This window comes from Felis catus, chromosome A2, assembly GCF_018350175.1.
Source record: "Felis catus isolate Fca126 chromosome A2, F.catus_Fca126_mat1.0, whole genome shotgun sequence".
Lineage (NCBI taxonomy): Eukaryota > Metazoa > Chordata > Mammalia > Carnivora > Felidae > Felis > Felis catus.
This window is the reverse complement of record NC_058369.1, coordinates 133,120,181-133,145,180: the sequence shown is the minus strand read 5'-3', so window position 1 is coordinate 133,145,180 and position 25,000 is coordinate 133,120,181. Positions and strand designations below refer to the sequence as shown.

Here is a 25,000-nt window from a genome sequence, read left to right as displayed (position 1 = left end):
CCAGCTTCTATCAGCTCTAATCTCGCAATTCTCAGTATGGATTGTTCCCTAGGGGTAGGTTAGAGACTATGGGAAGTGGCCATTATAAGACCATTATTGCACTCTGTGGGGTAAATCATGAAATTATATTGTAGCCAATACAAATAAAAAGCCAAGGAGAGAGTTTGTCATTGATATTTAATGAAACTGACATTACTGTGTGTACGTTTTATGTGTGTAAAAAGTTGTGTTAAATCCAAAGCACGGTACTACTGATGTAAGGGAGCCATTGTAGTCTGCAAGGTATTATTTATTGTCCTGCACAAGATATTATTAAATAAAACTCTCTCAGGAGCCCTGAAATAACTAATGTTATTTGTTAAAGAATAAATTATAAATTAGAAAAGTAGGGCTTCTGATATATGCATATGATGAATTTGCAGATACTTTTTTATGTGATGAATAAACTATTTGGTTCATGTGCATAAAATGTACACCATGGAGGTACTGGAATGATGTGCAAGCATGCGCTCGGGCGTGTGTGTGTGTGTGTGTGTGTGTACCTATAAATGATTTCAGGATAGCAAAGTACTGAAATTATAAAAGCTGTTTATGAGGATCATTTCAAAGACAAAACCAATTATTTTGACTAAAAAAATCTACCAACTGAATTCAACAACTACTTTACCTGAAGGTTTCATTGAACTAGCCAATAGTCTGAGTAAAATGACTGATAAACCAACTCGTTAGTATGGTATCACATAGACATGTCCAGAATTTTAAACACTTATTAAATCTAATGTTAATATTCCCAAAGTACCATCTAAAATATACAAATGAAATCTTCTAATAAGATTACTTGTGAAAGTTCATATTCATTTAATGACTTTTATTAAAAATGACGTTTGGATTTAATAATCACTATAAGTTGAATTTATAATTTTAGATTTTCCAGGTTCAATCTGGGATTCAGAACATTTTAGTAAATGCTAAACTCTAAGTACTGGAAATAATTAGAATAAACTCCTAAGGTTAATATGATAGAACCTTTTTCCAATTAGGTCCTCATAAATGACCTATGAATATTCAAAATTTTCAAGCTTAAATAGCTGAATATTTCTAAACAGATAGTTAACAGCTGGTAAGATATACATAGATATCTAGCACTGTTTTATGGGATTACCCTCAAGTCAATTAATATTATTTTGGGCACCCCATATTTTAGCTAAAGATGTGACCTCATATGTAGTTGGCGTGTCCTAATGTTCAGGGCTCTGAGAAGACGTAAGTGGTCTCCCTTCTCTGACTCTGTTTCCTGATTTCCTGCCACACTTTTTCACTGGCCCCTCAGCTAGAGTGCTGCCATATCATGGGTATCCAATTCATTTGGGTTTACTTTTCCGGGTTGGATTTTAACTGAATAAGGAACCTGTGGGAAAGTCTCAAGTTCTGGATAAAGAGGAATATCAAACAGGATGCATTTTTAAAACACACACACATAGAGATAATTTTTTAAACACGATAGCTATGAAGGTATGTTCTATTGTATTTTTGAAGAATTTTACTATGCAAGGGCTAGTTATTTCATTACATCACTGCCTGAAGTTACATCTGTCTGAAGTGAGACAAGAGGATGAGACAGGATTAAGCCAAAAACTCTCAGCCATTCTCAACAGGTAGGACTCACCTGACCCTTGAACAACAGCATTTCTGAATAATAACCTTTATTCCAGATGCCAAATATCATCCTTAAACATCATTCATGCTCAGCTGGCTACTCCAAATCACTTTATATGCTGACTTAGTCTATGTGCCCTCTTCAAACCTCTGTGTGTACACAGAACCCCAAATTCCATCCTGCTCTGTGTTTTACCCACGCACATCCTGTCTACTCTTTACGGATCAATTTTTATCTACTTCTAAAGACTTTGTTTGACTTGACCAGTGTGCACTGATCTCCCACTTAGCCCCTCCAAAGCATTTTTTTTGGTTGATCATTCTAATGCTCGAACCTACAGAACCTTTGAATCTTAAAACTGTACCATAATTTTATTCAACGCTCCTATTGCACAGAGTGGGAGTCACTTTCCAAGTGTTACAAGTACAGGTAAAGCCAGGACTAGTATACATGCTGGCCTCTGCAATGTTTCTTGGAATCTTGTTATTCCTGCTATCCCATGTTGCCTTCATCAAGTGCACTGAACTTAATTCTTTCTAGTGGTGGCGGTACCAAGTCTTGCCAACTAGGCTATGAACTTCACAGATCAGGAGAGCAATGGATATAGCAAGCACCTAGTAAATATGTGTTGATTGGATAAATGACGTGCCATCAAGTCACTCAGAGTTTCATTTGCACTAATTCTAGAGATTTTCTTAATGTTTATTATTGAGAGGGAGAGAGAGAGAGAGAGAGAGAGAGAGAGAAGGGGAGGGGAGAGAAAGAGGGAGACAGAGGATCTGAAGCAGGCTCTGAGCTCACAGCAGAGTGCCTGACATAGGGCTCGAACTCATGAACCACAAGATCATGACCTGAGCTGAAGTTGGACACTTAACTGACTGAGCCACCCAGGTGCCCCTCATTTGCACTAATTCTAAAAAAATTTCAGGGTGCCTGGCTGGCTCAGTTTGTAGAGCATGCAACTCTTGATCTCAGGGTCATGAGTTCAAGCCCCATGTGGGGCATGAAGCCATGATTATCCCCATTCATATTATATTTCACATTTTTGGATCTCCATGCTTCCATGCTTCATATGACACCTGAAGGGAAATTGAACACAAGGAAACCACATGCCTTTGGTGGGTTGTAGGACAAATAAGGTATTAATCTCTTCTGTGGCCATTAGCAACATCTTTCCCTTTTTGTCCCCATTACAGATATTTTCTTTTTAGGAAAAAACGTTGATATTTCTATACTGTTTCTTTTTTCTTTTTCTTTTCTTTTTTTTTTTTTTTTTTACTGTTTGTTCATTTATTTTGAGAGAGGGGAGCCTGACGTGGGCCTTGATCCCATGACTGTGAGATTATGACCTGAGCTGAAATCAAGAGTGGGGTGCTTAACCGAATGAGATACCCCAGGTGCCCCCTGTAGTGTTCATTTTTTAAGGTGCCCTGTGTTAACACCACTGTAAGGTCATTAATTTTTCTTGCGAAAATACTCCCCTCCACCGTAGAAACATTTCTGACAATTCAAATAAAATAAAGGAATGCTTTTAAAGAAACACCCTCTCTATTCAGTGCTCACCAATTCTGCCTTCTGTATCCTCTTCTCCAGTGAAAATATTTTATAGGTTCTAATTACTAGGGTGTAATTTAAAACAGTAAATTATATGTACTTGGTATTTTGATTAACTTATAAGTATAGTATAAAGTAATACTGATTAATTTAGGCACCTCATTTATAACCTTTGGTCATGTAGCAGTGGTTAAGTGGTTAATGATATAGTGGGCTTTAAGGATAAAAGTTTGGGTTTGAATCCTGGCTTCCTTACGTCCTAGCTGTGTGACTGGGAAGTTACTCTATATGTCCTTTTCTTTACTCATAAAGGATGAGTAATAAAGTACCCACTTTATACAGTTGTTAGGAGGATTAAGTGATTTTTTTTTATATGTGTGAACCACTTAGAACAGTGCCTGGGTCATAAGTGATCAATGAATGTTAGATACAGTCATGATATAATTACAACCTTAAATACATTTGGGAGAAGATATGTATAAATACATGATCTAATTTTAAACACTGTATGAGTTTAATTAGCTCTAAAAATATTTTAGCCCTTCTCCCAATGTGAGATTTTTATTACTATATCAGAAAAGTCATAAAAGAATGATATATGTCCCCCACATATCAGATGCCAGGCATTAGGGTTATTAAAGTAATCCTAGTAACAGCTGCGCTTCCTTAAAAGTACATTTGAGGTAATAAAGTCAATGGAACAAAATAACATGACATATTAATATAATTATTCCAAAGAATTATTTACTAATAATTTCCTGAACACAGAAACACTAAACCAGAAGCCCAGGTCATATCTTGGATCATTTTTAGATCAACGGAGGAAAGCAAATTTCAGAGTAGAAGGGCCATCATTGAAAAGCCCTGTACACCGACCTCCTACACTTACTCTCCTCCATCATCCATCCCAGGGCTCATCATTAGCTTGCCATTAAAATCATTAACATGTGTGCATTGAATGGTCCAGGCTTGCCTCACATTTGCTGTGCACATTAGGGCTTATGGAGTCTGATAGTGTATGTTTAGCTGAAGAAACCTTACATAGGTTAACTCAGAATTGACTCAAAAGTGGACATTTTCAGAGATATAGCAATAAACATACACTTGTTGAGGAATTTTTTTTTCTGCCAAAAATTCCTTTGTGCTGTGTTTTGAGCCATGTCCCCTGTGTCTGTAATGATGTAAAGAACATCAATCTCACTCTGACAGTAAGAGCCAATAACATGTAACTATTATCTTTTAATGCCAATAATTAATTTAACAAAAGTGTATGGAGTACTTTCCATATATAAGGCACTGTGGGGGCTTTAAATAGCGATCAAAGAATTTGCAGTCTAATATGGAAGAAATATGTACCCAGATAACTACAAGATTGCCCTCCATAAGTGTACTAAGAGAAGGAGCGATTGAGACAGGAGGAGTTCACAGCTGGGAAAGATGATTTGCCTCTAAGAAGACCTGCAATGTATGTATACTCTTAATGGCATTCTTTTAAGACAATAAAGTAAGAGACAGTTCAAATGGACAAAAGAGAGAAATCCTTGACTATCCTGATAGTTCTTTCTGGGTTTGAGGATGGTTTCGATATTCATCATGCCATGTTTTCCTTTCACTGATTTGAAATTTATGTGCTGCTTCCTTCAGGGATGGCTTGAGGTATCGTACAGATTAAACTGCAGTCCTTAACAGAGTCTTTAATAATAAGTAAAGTAGAAGCTACTTCAAACAAATAAAATCAGTTGTTTCCAGGAACAAAATAGATGATATGCATTTGAAACATCAAAATATTAGCTTTTTTTTTTTTTTAACTTATGGACATAATGAAAGAAAGAATAAAACTGGTGGAGTCACTGATTTTTTTTATTGTCTGAAAACTTGAATAGGGATAATAAAGAGACGTATTTTTAACATATTTTAAGGCAGGAGTCTATGAAGTCTGGATTGGATGATTTTGCCAGCCACTTATTTAGTTATTGGGCACCTAACACAAGCCAGGCATCTGTATTACTACAGACGTAAGAGTACAAACCTTTGGCACAGAGGACACAGAGAGAAGGTAATCATGTTTGATAGTCACTGTAGTCGTTCTTAACCTGATAAATACGGCATATTTCTTTAGGTGGATCTGGAAACAAGTTCATCTTTGATTTTAAAGCAAATGATCCATTTGGTAAATAGTGGATATTCTTTCAAACAAGAATCCACAAATTCATTGCGAATGGTTTAAAAACTTTTCTTTCCACGAAATAGATTTTTCTTAAAAAGTTTTTTTTTATTTTTTATTTTTTGAGAGAGAATGAGTGGGGGAAGGGAAGAGAGAGAGGGAGGGAGATAATACCCAGCAGGCTCTGCTCTGTCAGTGCTGTCAGTGCCAAGCCCAACACTGGGCTCGACTAAGCCACCCAGGCGCCCCAAATAGATTTTTTAAATGTTTATTTATTTTTGAGAGAGAGAGACAGAGTGTCAGCGGGGGAGGGGCAGAGAGAGAGGGAGACACAGAATCCAAAGCAGGCTGCAGGCTCTGAGCTGTCAGCAGAGTCGGACTCAGGACTCAAACCCACGAACTACAAGATCATGACCTGAGCCAGTCAGACGCCAGTCACCCAGGTGCCCCCAAATAGAAGATTTCGAATTCAGCTATTCTGTGTAGTCCACTGCCTCTGATTTTCTACAGAAATGCAGTGGCTTATATTTCTAGTTTAAAGAAGATAAACCCACCTCCTAATTTAAAATAACTTGCATTTGGGAGAACTAGAATGCTATTTGGAATTTCTCTGGATAAAGGGAGAGCAAGTATTTAGTGACTGAGAGACGTAAAGTCTGCTATTACTCTCTGACAGAGAGGTACAAAGTCAGTAAATGAAAGGGAAGTGCTTCTAGATGGATAAAAGTTACTTCTTGTTAAAAGTGAAAAGAATTCAACAGACATTATGTGCAAACCACTGGGCTAGGGGCTGATATGAACAATAGTTCCTGTTTTCATAGTTTCCAATGTAATAAGAGGTACGATGTATACAAGAGTAACTCTGATACCAGGCAGAATGTGATCAGTACCACAGTTGACAAAGTGTTAGGAAAGAGGGGAGGTAAATTCTGGCAATGCAATCAGTGAGTACTTTATGAAAGAGGGAGGTGTCACTTCAGGCAGGCTTTGAAATATGTGAAAATGTTCATAATGCAGAAACGAGGGAAAGGACCTTCTGAGTGGAAATGGGGAAAATGGATAATCTTAAATGTGTTGTGGGAAACCTGAGAGTGTGCAGAGGCCATGGAGAAAGGAGGGTTAGTAATAAAGAAATATGTTAGAAAGCAGAGCAAGGTCAGATGGTGAAGGGCCCTTGAGTTGCATTTTATGGAGTTTAAAATTTATTCTCTGCCAGCTGAAGGGCTATTGATGGTTTCTGAGCCCGGCAGCGAAAAGATAGAAGAGTTTTGGAGGATTAACTTGCAAAGCTTACACTGAGTGTAGGACACTGGAGGGAGGATTCCCAGGTAGGAGACCACTAAAACAGTGTAACAGGTAATGATGGTTAGGACTAAGGTGGAGGGATTAGGAACAGTGGAGAGCAGTGAAAAATTTAGGCTATAGGCCACGGAGTAAAATGGTTTTGCATCCATTGATCCTAAATTTATGTGTATGTGAAATAGTTCCCTCCTATGCTCTACCACGGAGCTAGAAGGACCTACATCTATGTCCAAAATTCTAAGTGGTTGGGGCACCTGGGTGGCTCAATCAGTTAAGTAGCTGACTTTGGCTGAGGTCACGATCTCATGGTTCGTGAGTTCGAGCCCTACGTCGGGTTCTGCTCTGTCAGTGTGGAGCCTGTTTGGAATTCTCTCTCCCCAATCTCTCTCTGCCCCTCCCCAGCATGTGTGCATGTTCTATCTCAAGTTTAAAAAAAGATTCTAGAAGTTAAAAGAGGAGATGACTGTCTAGAACTCATATACAATTTTGATGAATCTTTATATTTTCCGTTTTAATTGCTCAAGGAAGAGAAGTAGATCCCAGAAAGTGGGAGATATTAGAAACTGGAAGATGAGAAGATATTGAAAATGAATCTCTATAGTACTCTTTGTGATTGAGAGAGCAGTCAGTAGCAGAAATGATCACAAAAACTCATAAAGGCTATTGATACTCGATATTTAGATATTTTATATATTTTTAATCCTTACTTTGTGTTCATATGTCACTTTATATATTTTTTAATGTTTGTTTGTTTGTTTATTTATTTAGAGAGAAAGAGAGCACAAGTAGGAGAAGGACAAAAAGAGAAAGACACAATGTGAAGCAGGCTCCAGGCTCTGAGCTGTCAATGCAGAGCCTGACATGGGGCTCGAATTCATGAACCGTGAGATCATAACCAGAGCCAAAGTTGCATGCTTAACAGACTAAGCCAACCAGATACCCCTTCTTATGTTATTTTAAAGACTTAATAAAAATAAAAAAAACTTCTTCACAGTGAAGGAAACAATCAACAAAACTAAAAGGCAATCTTTGGAATGGGAGAAGATATTTGCAAATAACATATCTGATAAAAGGTTAGTATCCAAAATATATAAAGAACTTACAAACCCTCAACACCCAAAAAATGAATAATCCAATTTAAAAATGGGCAGAAGACATCAATAGACATTTTTCCAAAGAAGACATCCAGATAACCAAGAGACACATGAAAAGATGCTCAACATCACTGATCATCAGGGAAATACAAATCAAAACTACAATGAGATATCACCCTCACACCTATCAGAATGGCTAAAATTAAAAACACAAGAAAAAACAGGTGTTTGCGAGGATGTGGAGAAAAGGGAACCCTCTTGCTGTCTTGGTGGGAGAGCAAACTGGTGTGGCCATTCTCAAAAATAGTATGGAGGCTCCTCAAAAAGTTAAAAATAGAACTATCCTAAGATTCAGCAATTGCACTACTAGGTATTTACCCAAAGGACACAAAAATACAGATTTGAAAGGATACATGCACCCCAATGTTTACAGAAGCATTATCAACAATAGCCAAATTATGGAAACAGCCCAAGTATGCATCAACTGGTGAATGGATAAAGAAGAAGTGGTATATACGTACAGTGGAATATCACTCAGCCATCAAAAAGAATGAAATCTTGCCATTTGCAAGGACATGGATGGAACTAGAGAGAATTATGCTAAGTGAAGAAAGTCAGTCAAAGACAAATACCATATGATTTAATTTGTATGTGGAATTTAAGAACCAAATGACCAGAGGGGGGGAAAAAAGAGAGACAAACCAAGAAACCAAGACTCTTAACTACAGAGAACAAACAGGGTTACCAGAGGGCAAGTGGGTGGGGGGAAGGGTGAAATAGGGGTTGGGGATTAAGGAGGACACTTGTGATCAGTACCGGGAATTGTATGGAAGTGCTGAATCACTATACACCTGAGACTAATATTACACTGTATGTTAACTAATTTGAATTTAAACAAAAACTTTAAAAATGTATTTTAAAACTGAATAGCGAAGGAAAAGTGCATAAAATGTGGTGACTTTCTCAAGTCCAAAAACTCTACTATTTCTAGAGATGAGTAACAAAAAAAGAAAAGAGGTAAGCCTTTTTAAAAGTAGGTAACATATACCCATGAGGGTCTTGTTAAGAAACTCCAAATAATTGGTGATTTTTAAAAATGCCCCACCCTATCAGCTTGGAGGCTAATGAACTCTAAGATAGGGCTCCCTCTGTCCAAGCCCATCCCACAGGCATTCTCCTCTAGGCTGGTTGCCACACCAAGGCAAAGGAATTATTGCCCGTTCTCTGAATGATAGTCACCTTTGCTTGTAATCCTTAAATCCTTTGCACCTATCTTCTCTTACCTCATCTCTGCTTAATATTAGGTTGAGAAATTTGATTGGTATTTTTGTAAGCAAAATCCATCAAATGGAAATAATTTCATAAAGTTCACCCTAAAAATTTACTTCATGTGAAGCCTAACTCAAAGCTAGAGCTCCCACAAAGCCTTTTCTGATTCTCTGTGTGCCTACACTTAGTTCTTTGAATTTACAATCAGGCTGGTAACTGTCTTCATTCTTTTACTTGGTCTCTCTCACTATCTATGCAGATATTCATTGCTCTACCAGAGTTTTACCTCTTTGTAGGTATAGACCATCTGCCACTTTCCAGCACAGTGCGTTGCATATAATAATTGCTCATTAAATGTTTATTCAACCAAATGAATGAAACTTATTTCTGTGATGTTCAATCTGCCAAACCTCTAGTAGAAGGAAATGCCAAGTAGCAGTTGATTTTTACACTCCAGTTTCTCTCTCACTTTTACAGACCACTCTCAATAATAGTATATACCAAAACACAAACAGAGGCCTAGCTACATTAATAGACTGATTGATTGCCTAAAGGAATGTGTTGGTTCTTTGGTTATGAAATTTATAAGCACTCAAGGCACCATGAAAGGCAGAAGAAATGTTAATTTTTGCCCATATCCTAAAGCAAAGAGTCAAATTATAATGGGGGGGGGGTATCTTTCCAGATTGTGGTCACATAATATATTCCTTAGAGGAATATAAATTGTCTTCATTTTCTTCTTATTCAAGACCAAGTAAAAGATCCGATACACTCGTCCTAGTTTTGTTTGTTTGTTTGTTTGCTTGTTTTTAAGATTAGGAAAGTACTATGAATAAAGTTCTCTTTAACTGAGATGTTCCAAATATATTTAAGTCAATAGATGTTAGATTGTAGAATCACAACAGTGTGTCCTTATTTAACAGTCATCAAATGTAACAATTAAAATATTTATATGTCATTTTTTATGAGAAACTCAGTGGCACAATGTAAATTTGTTTGAGGCTTTCAGAAATATAATATTTACTAACACCATGAAGCTAATGATAAAATTTTAAGTCTCTCTCTTTTTTTTATTTTTTAGGACTAGACATATGGTAGTATTTGACAAATTGTTGGTCATTCAATCAAGAAATTAGGAATTTTCAAGGTTGATCTAAAACCAGGTTAATTGATCATGTAAAGAATGTGCTAGTTATTTATTGACAGCATGTATCATTATTTTCTATGTATATTTTTTAGTTTGTTTATTTATTTATTTATTTATTTTATTTTCAAGTTAGTTAACATATAATGTAGTCTTGACTTCAGAAGTAGAACCCAGTGATTCATCACTTACATATAACACCCAGTGTACATCCTAAGGGGACACTTGTTGGGAAAATTTTAAGTGTTAAGTATTATGGTATATGCACAAATGCTTTGTAAAAATTACAATTAATAGCTCATATCTACAATATGGGTAATTTTAGGAAATGTACAGTTACTTTTATCACACATTTGTAAGTCAGAACTAAATGTAATGCTAGATTAAAATTGTTTTTGTGTTTTAATGATTAGGAGATATCTTTGTACCTTTTCTTTAGATAATCCTAGTTATTTCAGAAAAATTATAATATATTTCATACAGTGTACCTACTTAAAAGAATAATAAACATTTTATATGAAGAGGTATAATACATCTTTTAAAAATCCAGGGGCGCCTGGGTGGCTCAGTTGGTTGAGCGTCCGACTTCAGCTCAGGTCACGATCTCACAGTCCGTGGGTTCGAGCCCTGCGTCGGGCTCTGGGCTGATGGCTCAGAGCCTGGAGCACGCTTCCGATTCTGTGTCTCCCTCTCTCTCTGCCCCTCCCCCGTTCATGCTCTGTCTCTCTCTGTCTCAAAAATAAATAAACATTAAAAAAATTAAAAAAAAATCCAGTAAGAATATTTTTAACCTTTCCCCTGTCGTAGCACACCTGAAGGATAAAGCATGCTTCTATCAGTAACTATGAATCATTACTACAAAAAAAATGTTACTCCTGGGAGAATACTCAAAAAACTATTCTCAGAAATCGTGTTAGGGCCCTAATGCTTCAATTCTACTGTGGATATTGATTATATTTGACCCAATATAGCAATATTTATCCAGTAAAATTAACATATTTATAGTACTTTGAGAAACATACTGTATATCTTGAAATATGTGTAGTCCTTAAACCATGCATTACTTCTATTTAATTTATTTAGTTTGGATACCTTTAACTTGCATGGTATATACACTGGTTAACTCCAACAGAAAATATTTATAGTCATACAAATTGTTTACCTCTTTTTTTTTATCATTATGTCCTAATTGTTGATTAACAACATTAAAAAATATCAGAGTATAATGAGTATTGCTATAGGCTAATATGCTGTCCATTGATTTGTATAGGTTTTCACTATTTCGCCAAAAAAAAAATCAAAATTTTTCTTTTCTTTTTTCTTTTCTTTTCTCTTCCCTTCTTCTTCTTCTTCTTCTTCTTCTTCTTCTGCGAGAGAGAGAGAGAAAGAGAGAGAGAGAGGGAGAGCACGCAGCACTAGCTAGCAGGGGAAGGGGTAGAGGGAGTGGGAGAGAGAGAATCTTAGGCAGGCTCCATGCCCAGTGCAGAGCCTGATACGGGGCTCAAGCTCAGAACGGTAAGATCACGACCTGAGCCAAAATCAAGAGCTGGACGCTCAACCAACCGAGACGCCCAGGTGCCCCCAAATCAAAATATTTCTAATTAAAAGGAAATACCTGGATAAGATGGGGTTTTCTTTTAGCTATTTATAATGTCTATATTTAGTTCTTGGCACAGAACTGTAGAATGAATAATGATAACTACTAGTATGTAAGCATTATAAAAAAATCAAATTATAAGATTAGCACTTTATTTGTTTTTGTTTTTGTTTTCGTTTTTAATATATGAAATTTATTGTCAAATTGGTTTCCATACAACACCCAGTGCTTAAGATTAGCACTTTAACTATCAATTTTATATATGCTTGAAAAAAATTTGATTCAATTAGTTCAAATTTGCTAATTGTGCAATCTTTATGCTTACTACATAAATATCATTGCTTTAACGATGTACAATGAATTCTAAAATATAAGCACAGGATCCTTTATTAAGACACAAAGATTTAGCTTCATGACACTCAATTTTTAGTTTTGTTTGTTACTTTTGAGTAGCTAACTTCTATCAACTGGTATCTTAGAAGATTCAATCACATCAAATAATTTTTTAAAAGTCTTTTTTTCCCCGAAAGAAGAAGTTTTAGAGGAAAACTAGTGAGATAATTGATGTACATTTAGAAAGCATATGAAAAATGGAGATTGTGGAAATTCAATTTTACTCATTTCCTTCTAGTATAAATACAAGGAAATGATATAATTATATTTGGAATTTAAGGGTAGATTTATAAAATTTGCAAGTTTAGTTATCTCCATTTGTATAAAGTCAGGTTGAAATGAGAAACAATTCCTGTTTCTTAAACACTTGTAACTTTTAGAGTAATATTTTGTTTAGGAAGTATTTTAGTTTAACATATCAAAGAAATAAGGTAATGAATGAAACTAAAGTTTTAAAAGGAAAAGTTTGATTTTAAAAGAAAAAAATTTCCGTTGTACTTTTATTGATTTACTTTGAGAGGGAGAGCAAGTGGGGTAGGGGCACAGGGAGAGAGGCAAGAGAGAGAATCCCAAGAAGGCTCTGCACTGTCAGCTCACAGCCCCGATGTGGGGCTTGAACCCACAAACCATGAGATCATGACCTGAGCCGAAATCAAGAGTTGGATATTTAACCGACTGAGCCACCCAGGTGCTCTTCATAGTATTTTTTTAAAATGAGAGATGATCTTAGCCTAATGTGAGTAATTAAACAACTAAAGTTACCTACACTGACATTAAGAAACTATTTGCTTAATTTTACTTAAGATTTTATTCTTTTGGTATAATAATCCTCCTTCTGCCAAAATACAGATTTTATTTCCTAAATTAAACACACAGCAGAGAAATAATTCTCTGTTTTACAAAAGTCAATAAGAAGGCCATATATTAAAGCCACTAGACATGAAAAATTAGCTATAGATTTATTAAAGAAATTACAAAACAGATACTTACTAGTATAGTTAATTTTTTCCAGTTTATTATTTTTCAAGATTTTCTCTTCTGTAAATTAAAATAACATTTACCACAAAATTTTTACTGTTGTCTGAATTATCTTTGTTTTGATTTGAATGAGTCTGCACATAGCTACCATTAGAACAGTACTTGGAACTACTACTCCAGTTATTACCCCATTTCAAAAGATAAAAATTCTGCTTATCTCTTGATGAAAATAAAAATATTCCTCCTCCCAGAAATGTGCAACCAGGAAGAGCAAGACAGAACAACTGGAGAGAACAAGTGATTCCTCTTTCCATGTATACCTTGTATCACTTGTTTCATTCAGAATATAATTAGAAAATGCCCTGCTGAATTTCCTACACCTTTTTTGCGTTGGCTAAAAATAAACTGACAAATGAATTTTAATTTTTCATCTTAAGGTCAGAATACAACTTTAATTCCTAATATAGTTAATAAATCTTATATCTCCTTTAATCTGTCATCTAAAAATCACAGCCATTTATTTGATTGAAAGGAATATTGTTTCCAGATAACTGTAATAAAAATTTCTTTTCTAAGATACACTGCCAGTCTCAAGGATGGAGTTTATAATTCTATCCTACATCCCAATGGATCTGACCCCAAGATGGAGATCTAAAGTTCCATTTAAAGTCAATAGAAGTTCTAAGAAATATAACAAAAAGGGGGACTAAGGTTAATAAAACATAATTTTATAAATTGTACGCATATATATGTGTATCAAAATTTCTCTAAGATTTCTTGCCCTTACCTTCATCATTATACTGAAATTTATTCAAATTTATGCAACATTGTTTAAAGGACCTGGATTTTACATGATTTGAAGGCTCGCTCCCAAATGATTTCAGATAGTTTTGCTGCAGTGCTCTTAAAAAAAACATAACAACAAAATTCATTATGATTTATCATTCTATTTGATTTATAAAAGTAATAGATATGACCCAAACAGCTGCAATAAAATGAAAATACAATTGTAATTACTTTGATCCTTGATGAGTATGAACAGATTTTGCCCAATCTCAGAATTAAAACTAGTTGCATGTTGAGATATAATTGGTACTATTCAATTTTGTGTCTCATAAATGGAAACCTTCAACCAACATCTAGCTGTGGATCTAGGATCTTTATATTTCTGATCTGTAGGCCAGTGAAATAAAAGAAAATCTAAATTAAATCTTGACACTCAGCCATTAATGGGGCTTTGCTGCTGCTCCGGAACTCCTTTGAACTATTCATCCAAGAAATGTGTTTGCCTTGTTTCTTGGAATAAGTTGCAATCAAAAATGTCAGGATGGGTATAAAGGTACACAAAATGTATATCCCTGTTCCTAATTCCCTCTTTGATAACTTGGCTTCTGGCTCCTTGAAGACTTTGCCCTCAAAGTCCTATAACTGGGCCCTACGGCTGTGGCTAGCCCCCCCCCCCCCCAATGTGGCTCACCCATTTTCTGGACTGTGGTCTATTTCCCTTTGCCACATTGCCTGATGGGATGTTGTCCATCCACTGCTGGCTCTTGATGAAGCTCTCTCCTGGATATCTTTACAGAGATTGCTGTCCACCAGAATTACATATGGTTCATGTCATTAGGTCTGTCTAATCTGTGAGACTGGCCGCTCTGCTGAAACTATTTCTCTGCTCCAATTAAATTGTAGTGTTGGCTCAGTGTTCAGTTTTCTCCTGAACTACGCTAAGTTACGCTCTATTAGTTCCAAACACAAGATTGAAATAGGGAATAAAGCCAATAGTTACCTCTTGTTCTAAATCTAATACATTATGTCCTTTTTTTAACCTGCAAATTAACAAAAGGAATCTTATTTTTAACGTTCATTTATTTATTTTTGAGAGAGAGATGGACAGAGAGATAGAATGAGAGAGAGAGAGAATAGATGAAGGATGGACAGAGAGAGATGGAGAGAGAGTATTCCAAGCTCTGTTCTGACAGCATGGAGCCTGATGTGGGGCTCAACCTCGTGAACTGTGAGATCATGACCTGAGCTGAAGTCAAAAGTCGGAAGCCTAACGGACTGAGCCACCCAGGTGCCCCAGGGAAGGGATCTTATATTTAATGTTGCAAATGCAAATTTTTATAGAGTAAGGTAATATTGCGTGAGTATACATTGAATGGATACTGTTACTTCTGACTTTTAAATGTTTTGATGATGTTGCTCCATTTTTAGTCTTCAAAGATTAAGATAATGTTGAATGAACACAAGAACATTAGTTTCCACTAGTTATATTAAACTATTTGATCATCTGTTGCTTACATGAATTATTTAATTCTATTCTAATGATAGAAACTGCTTACGGAATAGAGAAACCCAGTAAAAAGTTTTATACTGTAGTTTTTGGTGTCAAAATATTCAAGTATATTGTGACACTCATGTTAATGATCAATTTTAAATTCTGATAAACTAGTTAAAATACATATAATTGTAACACATATTAAAATATAATTTTTCATCATGGAAAGTAATTTCACATTAAGTAATATTCTGAAATGATAGCTGACTTCATGTAATAAATAACTTTGGACATAAAATTCCTATAGTTGCCAAATATACATCCACTTCCCAAACCCCATGTCAAAAGCTGAAGTTAAAACACCATACAGGTATATTAAAATCTTCATTTCACCCTGGTAGTAGAAGTAGGAAGAAATTAATACAGCATAGCAATATTCCTTTTCTAACAATGCAGTCAATGACATTTTGACCCTTAGAGAAAGGAAATTTCTAAGGCTCAACCCATGTTAGTGCAAATGAAGATGTTCCTTCTAACAAGGTATCTTCTTTAGATATGAAATAAAATCAGTAAGCTACAGTACTGTCAGCTAAAAGTTTTCTGACACATTTTGCCTAAATGGTGGGGATTCAAGCCATGGATGTCAGATATCATCTGTATAGTTCTATAAAAATCCTTCAAAACCCTATAGGAACCCACAAATTCCCACAATTGGCACGGTAGGGAGACAACACCTTTTAGCTGAAGGCTCTGTACCTCTGGGAGGATCTTTTTATTAAGAGGAACTAGAATGAGTTGTAAGTGCCACATATGGGGACTGGAATAATGTAAAAAAGAACAGCAGCCACTGAGCCACACTTGTAGCACTTAAAAAAAAAAGAAGATGAGATGATAAAGAGCTGGCATAATCATAAGTTCTGTACAATCACTTTGGAAAGAGATCTCAAAGCTAACTAGCAAAGTTAATGAAAAGTTTAGAGATTAAATAAAAATGGAATTAACTCAGAATGAGAATTATGAGGCCCAGAAATACTAGGACCAAAATATAAATAAATAAATAAATAAATAAATAAATAAATCAACAAAATAAAAATTAAAGGTGACTGAAAAGTTGTGAATTAGAAAATCTGCAAAAACGTATGTAAAGCAAAAAAAAAAAAAAGAAAGAAAGAAAGAAAAAGGAAAAAAAAGCTTTTATGTTTAGAGCTTCAAAATGCTCTTTTTGTTTTGTTTTGTTGTTTTTTTGTTTTTTCAAAATGCCTCTTAATGATCCAAAATATCAGCAAAAATAGCGTGGGCTTAACCAGCATGAAAACAATGAGAGAGAGCATTCTACTTGCTCAACTTGTCAGTCACTTTCAACTGCTTTCCTCTGAAATACAGAGCCACTTTAATTTTAAATGCTTTTGTCCACAGAGAGATCTAAGGTCTGTAGGGATTTTACATAAAATGTCACCAACTAAAGGTGTAGGGTCTGCAAATTCTGTATGTACCTACAAAGTGCAATTTAAATTTTAAGGCAGCCAAGGAGCAGAGAAGGAAGCAAGGCAATATTATATACGCGAATATCTTTATTATGTTCTATGACAAGTCACGATTTATATTAGATTTTCAATACTGTTTTACAAAATGGGAGTCCGGAGGTCCTTTTTAGTGCTCTTTGGTTGCAAAATATAATTGCCAAGAGAGGCTGAAGTTTATCATTGGAATGATACAACCACTGAGGTTCTCAAGAAGCAGAGGATGCTGTAAAGAGGACTGGGACACGCATTGTATAGAAAGTTCTGGGGCATGTAGAATACGTGTTCAACATGTTAATCAAAAAGATTAATGTGATCCCTGTTGCAGTCCTGAAATACTACTATATGACTCCTTTTATGTGATGCCTCAGCCTTTGATTTCATTACTCTAAAGTTTTGGCTTCTAAGGACAACAGATTTATTTTCTAGTCTTATATGAACCATATTAACATTCTGATTCTATATGGAAGATCATTAACTCTCGAACTTCAAATATTTGCTTTAATAAGAGGGAGAAAATAATAATCACCTGCAACTAATGTAGAATATTATTAGCGAGTAGAACTTTGAAATGACACAGAGGCTGAAAGGATTCAGGAATGACATGTAAGAAATGATCTGAAAACTCAACAGTAGGAGACTCTAATAATCAGAAAGGGGAACGACATGACAATGGAAGGCTTTGTGAGTAAAGGCCTCAATACAAAACCAGTCTAGGAAGAACATTGATTTTGATCTCTAGAAACAAAATTTGAAAATACAAAAATAGGAATCTCACTTAACATGTTTCAAAAGAGAAAAAAAAAAAGCAAAGATGAACCAACTTATTGAGAGCAAGGAGAAACAACTGATTAGTTTAAAAAAAAAAAAAAAGAACCAAGTTGAACTAAAATGGTAGGTATATCAATAAACTTCTCTTTTTGCTTCAGGTTTAGAAGGAGACAGGAAATGGACTGATTCTACCAGTACAAGTTCACCTTCCAGCTCTGCTCCAAATGTTTTCTTATCTTTTCGTTCAGTTATGTTTAACTTGTGGGAGAAGGGAGTAAGTTCAAATTATTTCCGCTTGAACACAGCATCAATCCTCTGTAAGTAGTCTTTTTGAGAGGTGAACATTGATATAAAACAAGTATCTAACTTCATTTTATCCATATTCTGTAGAACTCTGAGAAGTCATGAAGGAGGAAATATTGGCATGAGGTACATAAGGGAAGAGTATTCTAAAACAATAATGATACGGGGCGCCTGGGTGGCGCATTCGGTTAAGCGTCCGACTTCAGCCAGGTCACGATCTCGCGGTCCGTGAGTTCGAGCCCCGCGTCGGGCTCTGGGCTGATGGCTCAGAGCCTGGAGCCTGTTTCCCATTCTGTGTCTCCCTCTCTCTCTGCCCCTCCCCCGTTCATGCTCTGTCTCTCTCTGTCCCAAAAATAAAAATAAAACGTTGAAAAAAAAATTAAAAAAAAAATAATGATACACAGCTCAGACTTAGGGGAGGTATTCTTATTTCTTTTAATTTTTTTAAATGTTTATTTTTGAGAGACAGAGACAGAGCATGAGCAGGGGAGGGGCAGAGAGAGAGGGAGACAGAGAATCTGAAGCAGGCTCCAGGCTCTAAGATGTCAGGACAGAGCCCGACGTGGGGCTCGAACTCATGAACCGAATTGTAGGATCATGATCTGAGCTGAAGTTGGAAGCTTAACCAACTGAGCCAACCAGGAGCCCCAGGGGAAGTATTCTTTTTTTTTTAAATTTTTTTTTAACGTTTTATTTATTTTTGAGACAGGGAGAGACAGAGAATGAACAGGGGAGGGTCAGAGAGAGGGAGACACAGAATCTGAAACAGGCTCCAGGCTCTGAGCTGTCAGCACAGAGCCTGACGCGGGGCCCGAACTCACGGACCGCGAGATCATGACCTGAGCCGAAGTCGGCCGCTTAACCAACTGAGCCACCCAGGCGCCCTGGGGAAGTATTCTTTACATTTGTTCAGACCATGATGACTCTATAACTCTTTGACAACAGTATAAAATACATATTTTAAAATTTATTTGGCTGAAAAGAGTCAAATCAAGTTTAAAAAAACTTATTATGTAGAATCTATATTATTCTACCTAGCTTTAACCTTTCTTCCTTTTTTCTAAAATCCCCTTGAACATTCAATCTGATTAATAATGCATTAATTTCAGTACTTTTTTTTCTTTTTTAATTCACCTTCAACAAGATAAATAAAATTTAACAAGATCTGAGAGGACAATCACGAATGAGGTGAAGGGGGCTGCTACTTACTATTCTGATAAATTTGAACAGTTATAAAATACATATAAACTAAATAATTAAAATTCAAAATAAAACTTCATGAACTTTACCAATATTTAGAAAGATCTGTGAGTTCCCTCAAAAAGACGAACACTGTATTTAGTCATCTCTTCTTTCTAAAAATCCCTTGTTTTCCCTTTGTCTTCAGGGTTCAGAGAGAATCTGGATTTCCTCTTGTAGGGATTACATTGTGAAGTCAAACCATTTCACATAAACTCATCTTCCATGTGATTCTTCGTAACAGTCATCACACAGTTACCAAGTGCTTACTTGATATGAGTTAGCATGTCGAGGTTTCAAATTGTACGATACATCCAAAACATAGCATCTGTCCTTCAGCTGGGGCTATCTGCAAAGTGAGCACGCAGTAGGCTTGTGCACACATTCACACACAGGCTTTGTTAGTACCAGTAAATGGTATGTGGAGCAAGCTCTTCCAAAGTGTGGAGCAAAGTGTGCGTCATGATAGCACCGTTACTCAGGAAAGCTTCCTAGAAAAATAGGACTAGGCTCCTAAGAAAAGGCAGAATTTAGGTTAAGGGGAAGGAGATGAAGAGCCAAAAAAGGAAAAGGCAGAAAGGCAAGTAGTGAATGCAAAATGAATGCACTAGTTTGGCAAAAGCCTTCATTCAGGGCATTCTAAGAGTAAAACTTGGAGTGAAGAGAAAGTGTTAAATATGGAGCATCAAACTGCAGAATATGGATCACAGTTTGACATCTCCTGTTCTCCTAAAATAATTTATAAGAAGCACTAATCTGTAGCTATTCCAATCTTCTAAAACTTCAAAACATCTCTACCAATCCCAGGAGAATACTTCAATATTCTACTATGTTACCATTTGGATTTTGATTATACCATTTTGGAGTTGAATAAAAAGACTAAACAAACAAACAAACAAAAAAGGCTCAGTTTCTTGAATCAAAGGACACTTGGGCTCTTGGATTCAACAAGTAAAATACTGAACACATCATCTTCCCTCTTGAGCCTTTACTCTTACAACTTCCAGTTTTCTTTGTGAGCTTCCAAAGTTGCTATGACTTTTCCTAATTTTCCTCTTTGTCCCCAACATTTAGTGGGTTGTCTTATCTGGTCTTTTTCCTCATAATACTTCTTGTATTGATTCCTTGCTCGCCACTCTGAGGCTTGTACGTAAGTCAGGTACTACCTACCACAAGAATTAATCTTCTGCTCTCAGTCTCTCCCAACTCCAGAATATCCTACCAGGTGTGAGTTTCGTTTAGCACACTTCCAGATTACTCTTCCTAAAGCACAGCTCTGACAGTGTGAAACTCAAGCTCATGACATTAAGAGGCTCCATACAGCCTAAAAAAAAAACACCACAGCTTGATATTTAAGACACTCAATAGTCTACTAACCACCACTTCATACATTCTAAATTCTGTTTTCTTTTTGTATTCTAAATTCCTGTCAAACCTATTAGTCAATGCTTTCTAGGCATATATCATGAGTTCCTGTTCTGGGTTGGTATTATTCATCTGGATTGTTCATTATCTATAACCTCAAATAACATCTTTTTTTTTTTCTTTTCTCAAAAATCCCTTATCCTGCTGAGTCTGAGTAACCTGCTCACTACCATAAACTTCTGTGTCATATTGTTTCCTTTTGTGGATTGGCTTACTTCATGAATTATAAGAGGGGGTGAGAGGAAAAGGAAAGGGATGGTCAAGGAAACTAAACACACATTTATGGACTACCTTAAAAATGCATTAAAATGTGAAATATCTTAATATCATATTTAGTTTCACTTAGAGTAACAATGAGGTATTACAAGATGTAATATAAGCTAGTAACTGTGTGAGGGACATGGGGAGGAATTATTATCTTCCAGGCACTCATTTCATTTGAAAGAATCCTATGAGGTACGTATTATTATTAGTTACCTCATTTTCAGCTAAGAAAACTGAGGAAAGAAATGAATTCTACTCAGCTATTAGGTGCTAAATCTGGGGTTGGAACACCAACGATATGTCACTAGAGCCCATATACCCAAAGCAGCAGGCCTTTCTACTTCTCATTCCCAATTGCATCAGTAGAACTGCTCCCTTCCAAAATAACAACAAGTACCATGGCTTTATTTCAGGGCACAGAAATATTCAACTTAAATATTCTCTAACAATTCTTTCACTTCTGTTTAATTGACAAAGTACTTGGAAGTGCATTTAATTATATGTGGCCAAATTTTGATTGAGAGAATCAGATAATATTTTTCCTTTGCCCCATAGTGTACATAAAATGCTTAGCATTCTTTAAGTACAAGCATATTCAAACTCTAAAAAGATGAAGATACAGAATGCTGAAGTGACATGCCATCAATAATATTTGACGTCCAATATACAAAAAGCTAATGATAGAAGAAACAGATTCGAAGAATGAATGACAAGTCAATATTTTGCAAGATAATTAAAAAATTGATTGTAATTTATATAAATTAGGAAAAGATCAGATTTGGTCTTCCTCGGATTTTTTTTTCCTGAAATCTACTTCCAACAGGAAAGGGAAGCTTTCCTTATACCTCTCTATGGAAAACACACCTAAGTTATTTTTCCACATGCACTAATTCACATTGGCAGAAAGCATACAATAAATTGACTATGAACATTTTAGCTTTATATACCTATAGTGGCAGTACATCAGGCACTAAATCCATAATTTTTATATATTATTTTATACACATCCTATGTTTTTGTTGAAATATTTCACAATTAAATTCAACTGAATAATAAAATGAAGAGTCTGAAATAGCAATTGCCAAAAGAAAAAAAATACAACTAGCCTAGCAATGCCATAGCTCAGCCCAATGACTATTTCAGGTCATAAAATAAAATGTTTAACAAACTATTGACTGAATCATTAATGTTTATTTCATTATTCTTATCACTGGACGCTCACACTTAAGAAAACACTTCTTTATGTCCCCTTTCCATATGGTACACGACCACCAGTATCCACTGCATATTAACACAGGGAGTTATATCAGCAGCAGCTTAAACACTTTCATTATGAACGTCTTTCATTTCTCTGAAATAGGTCTTTTTTAAAAAGGGGAAAACAGGATCTAACTCTTGTTTGCTCTTTAAAGTTTTATTGTTTTAGCATTTTATACAGAGAGCGAGCACCAGCATACTCAGGAGAACTGCTGAAAGTAAAAGGCCTCAAGCTACCCACTGCCTGGCTGATAGGATAAAGCAGAGGTATAAAAACTTTTGTCTGATTGCTCACTTTCCTTGTTTTAGAGTATTCCTGCTCTCAAGAGCATATATTCATGTTCTTTCTACTTCGAGTTTTATTACTTCTTTTGTATTATTTAATACATCTAAAGACACTTCCAAAAGACAAATTTTTCCATTTTGAGAGAGTAATGGTTCGGAACCTGATAAAACACATTAATGTTCACGGTGTGTTTTGCGCAAAGGTGATAGGGTAAAAGTGCTAGAAAGCAATTAAGCTCATGATCTTAAAGACATTAATATGTCAAATAGAAGAAGATGTTTAAAAAGTCAACAAAAATAATATCCTAGGAAAGGTCAAACGGATATAGGCGTGTATAAAGACCACATTTCTCATTCGGGTCTTTGACTAGACATTTAATGCAGAGATGGGGGAAAAATATAAAAATGAGAGAAAGTACTAGTCTTACCTCAATAACTTGAAATTTAGAAGTATATGATGTTTAACTCCAGGAAGTATGGACCTAAGTGTTGGCTCATCCTAACAACTGCGTGGTGTATACACTTTATTATTCAGATTATAATTTTTCCCCCGAATGCTAAGTTCTACCAAGGTCAATACTTTTTAGTAAACAAGAAACTGATATGCTTGGCCTACTGAATAAGGCCAGGCATTTTTTAAAGTGTCATACACATTTCTGAAATCCACAAAACATCAATTTTTAATACATCTACTCTCTCAGCTCCATTAAAAAGATGGTAGGGGAAAGATTTTAGAGTAATTAATGATATAGTTAGCTGCTAAATATTAATAGGAATCGTAGTCTTGCATAAAATATAACATATAAACCTTGCCAATACAGACGCACCAGTAATTAAAGTTGAATATGTAATTACACTGATTTATAAGACAGGCAAAAAGTTACACTTTACTAGCTTCTATGTAAACTGTGGCTAACAGTTAAACTTTGCATTTTACGGTTTATAAAAACGGGCAATATCTTGACTACAGTTCATAAATGGTTTAGAGACCTGTAATAGTAGTAAAAATTACGACAACTTATTCCATCATGAATATTTTTATTGCCCCATACAAACCAAACTGTGATAATGACCCATAAGATGTAGACTCATCTTAGACCCTGCTGTACCCCCAAGAGAATGCTCCTAGTGCTAAGAATTTGTAGAGGACTGCTAGTATAATAATTATGGGACATTGGAGAGAATCTAAAAGATGCATTAAGACTGATTTCGATACACTTTTTCGTATCATGAACACAGGGCAATTGAACTCTACTTAAAACTGTATTTTGTACTCATATGCCATCAGCAACTTCAGAAGACTACTGAATCCTAGAAGCATATGCGTACAGGCCCTTCCCGTCGCGGGGTCTGCTAACCCACTTACATGTGCGGCTGCGGTGAGCAGCCTGGACTGCTGTTCCCATTGCTGTCGATGTGATCCAGGGAGCCATTGAGGTCTTCATGGACGGCCTGCAGCAGGCCACTGGATGCGTTATTGATCAGTCCCGGGTTACTAAGCAAAGGCAAACTGCTCTCTGCCAAGGCAGCCTAGTGAAACGAAGAAGGTGTAATACAACTTTGGAACTGCCCTTTAATTTTTTTTTTTTTTAACATGTATCTTCTTTTAATGGGTTCAGATCCCAAGGAGGAGGTTTTAGGAGCATTTAAATAAAACGCATGGGAAGGACAAAGACTCCCAAGCGGCCACTTGTGGCAGAGATATCAAGCAAATTAAGTGTGATGCGAAAATGTAAACAGAAGCTCACCCAGCAAACTTTTTCACTCATGTTTCAGCCTTCCACATAATGAAATGCTGTATTCCTACATGTCGCGAAAAACCCCAACATATAAGCAGTTGCTCTGCTTTTTAAAAATGACCAGGACTTAGCTCAAAATAAAGAAGTCCTGACATTTGCCTCCTCTGCATAAAAATTATATATTATAATTAAACTTTAAAGTTTTTGCCACAAGCACCATGTTCCCCAACACTATGATGTGAAATCATTTATGACAGCCTAGATAAATATTAATGCATAGCCACATGCATTTGCAAAAGCTTCTATCAATCTAGCATTTGCAGGAAAACCGAGTGTTCCAGATTTTGCCACAGGGTGTCCTTCTTGCTTCTTCACATCAAAAGTAGCTTGAATTAGAACCAGTGTTTTCTACAGTACTAGGTTCTACAACTTACTTGGATGATAAACCAACTCTTAAGAACAATCACAATCCCATCGAAATACAAAGCATGCAAAACAAACAAACAAACAAACAAAGGCAAAACGCTCAAATACAAGGATAATGGAAAAGTGCATTTAATGCTATTACCTGCAAACTGGCATTAAGAGCTGCTCCGTAGCCTAAACTGGTAGGTATATTTTTTACTAAGGTTGGGCTTCTGGAAGAAAACATATAAAGATGATTTCTAAGTCAAAATAGAAAATATGTGGATATCAATAATCCTAGCTAAAAAAGATACGTTCTGGACTGTTGCCTCACACTACCGGTCCAGAGTGAATGTATCAAA

General features: G+C 35.8%; 1 protein-coding gene across 16 annotated transcripts in view; it reads right to left on the bottom strand.

The window, feature by feature from the left end:
* The window catches only part of FOXP2 (forkhead box P2), a 565,307-nt gene that overhangs the window by 7,826 nt on the left and 532,481 nt on the right, over positions 1–25,000 (bottom strand). For all 16 annotated transcript variants that reach the window (XM_045041043.1, XM_023240626.2, XM_045041055.1 and 13 more), the window contains 2 exon segments: positions 24,802–24,871; positions 23,861–24,024 (listed from right to left, as the gene is read on the bottom strand). In XM_045041043.1, coding sequence (XP_044896978.1) covers positions 23,861–24,024; positions 24,802–24,871 — 234 coding nt within the window.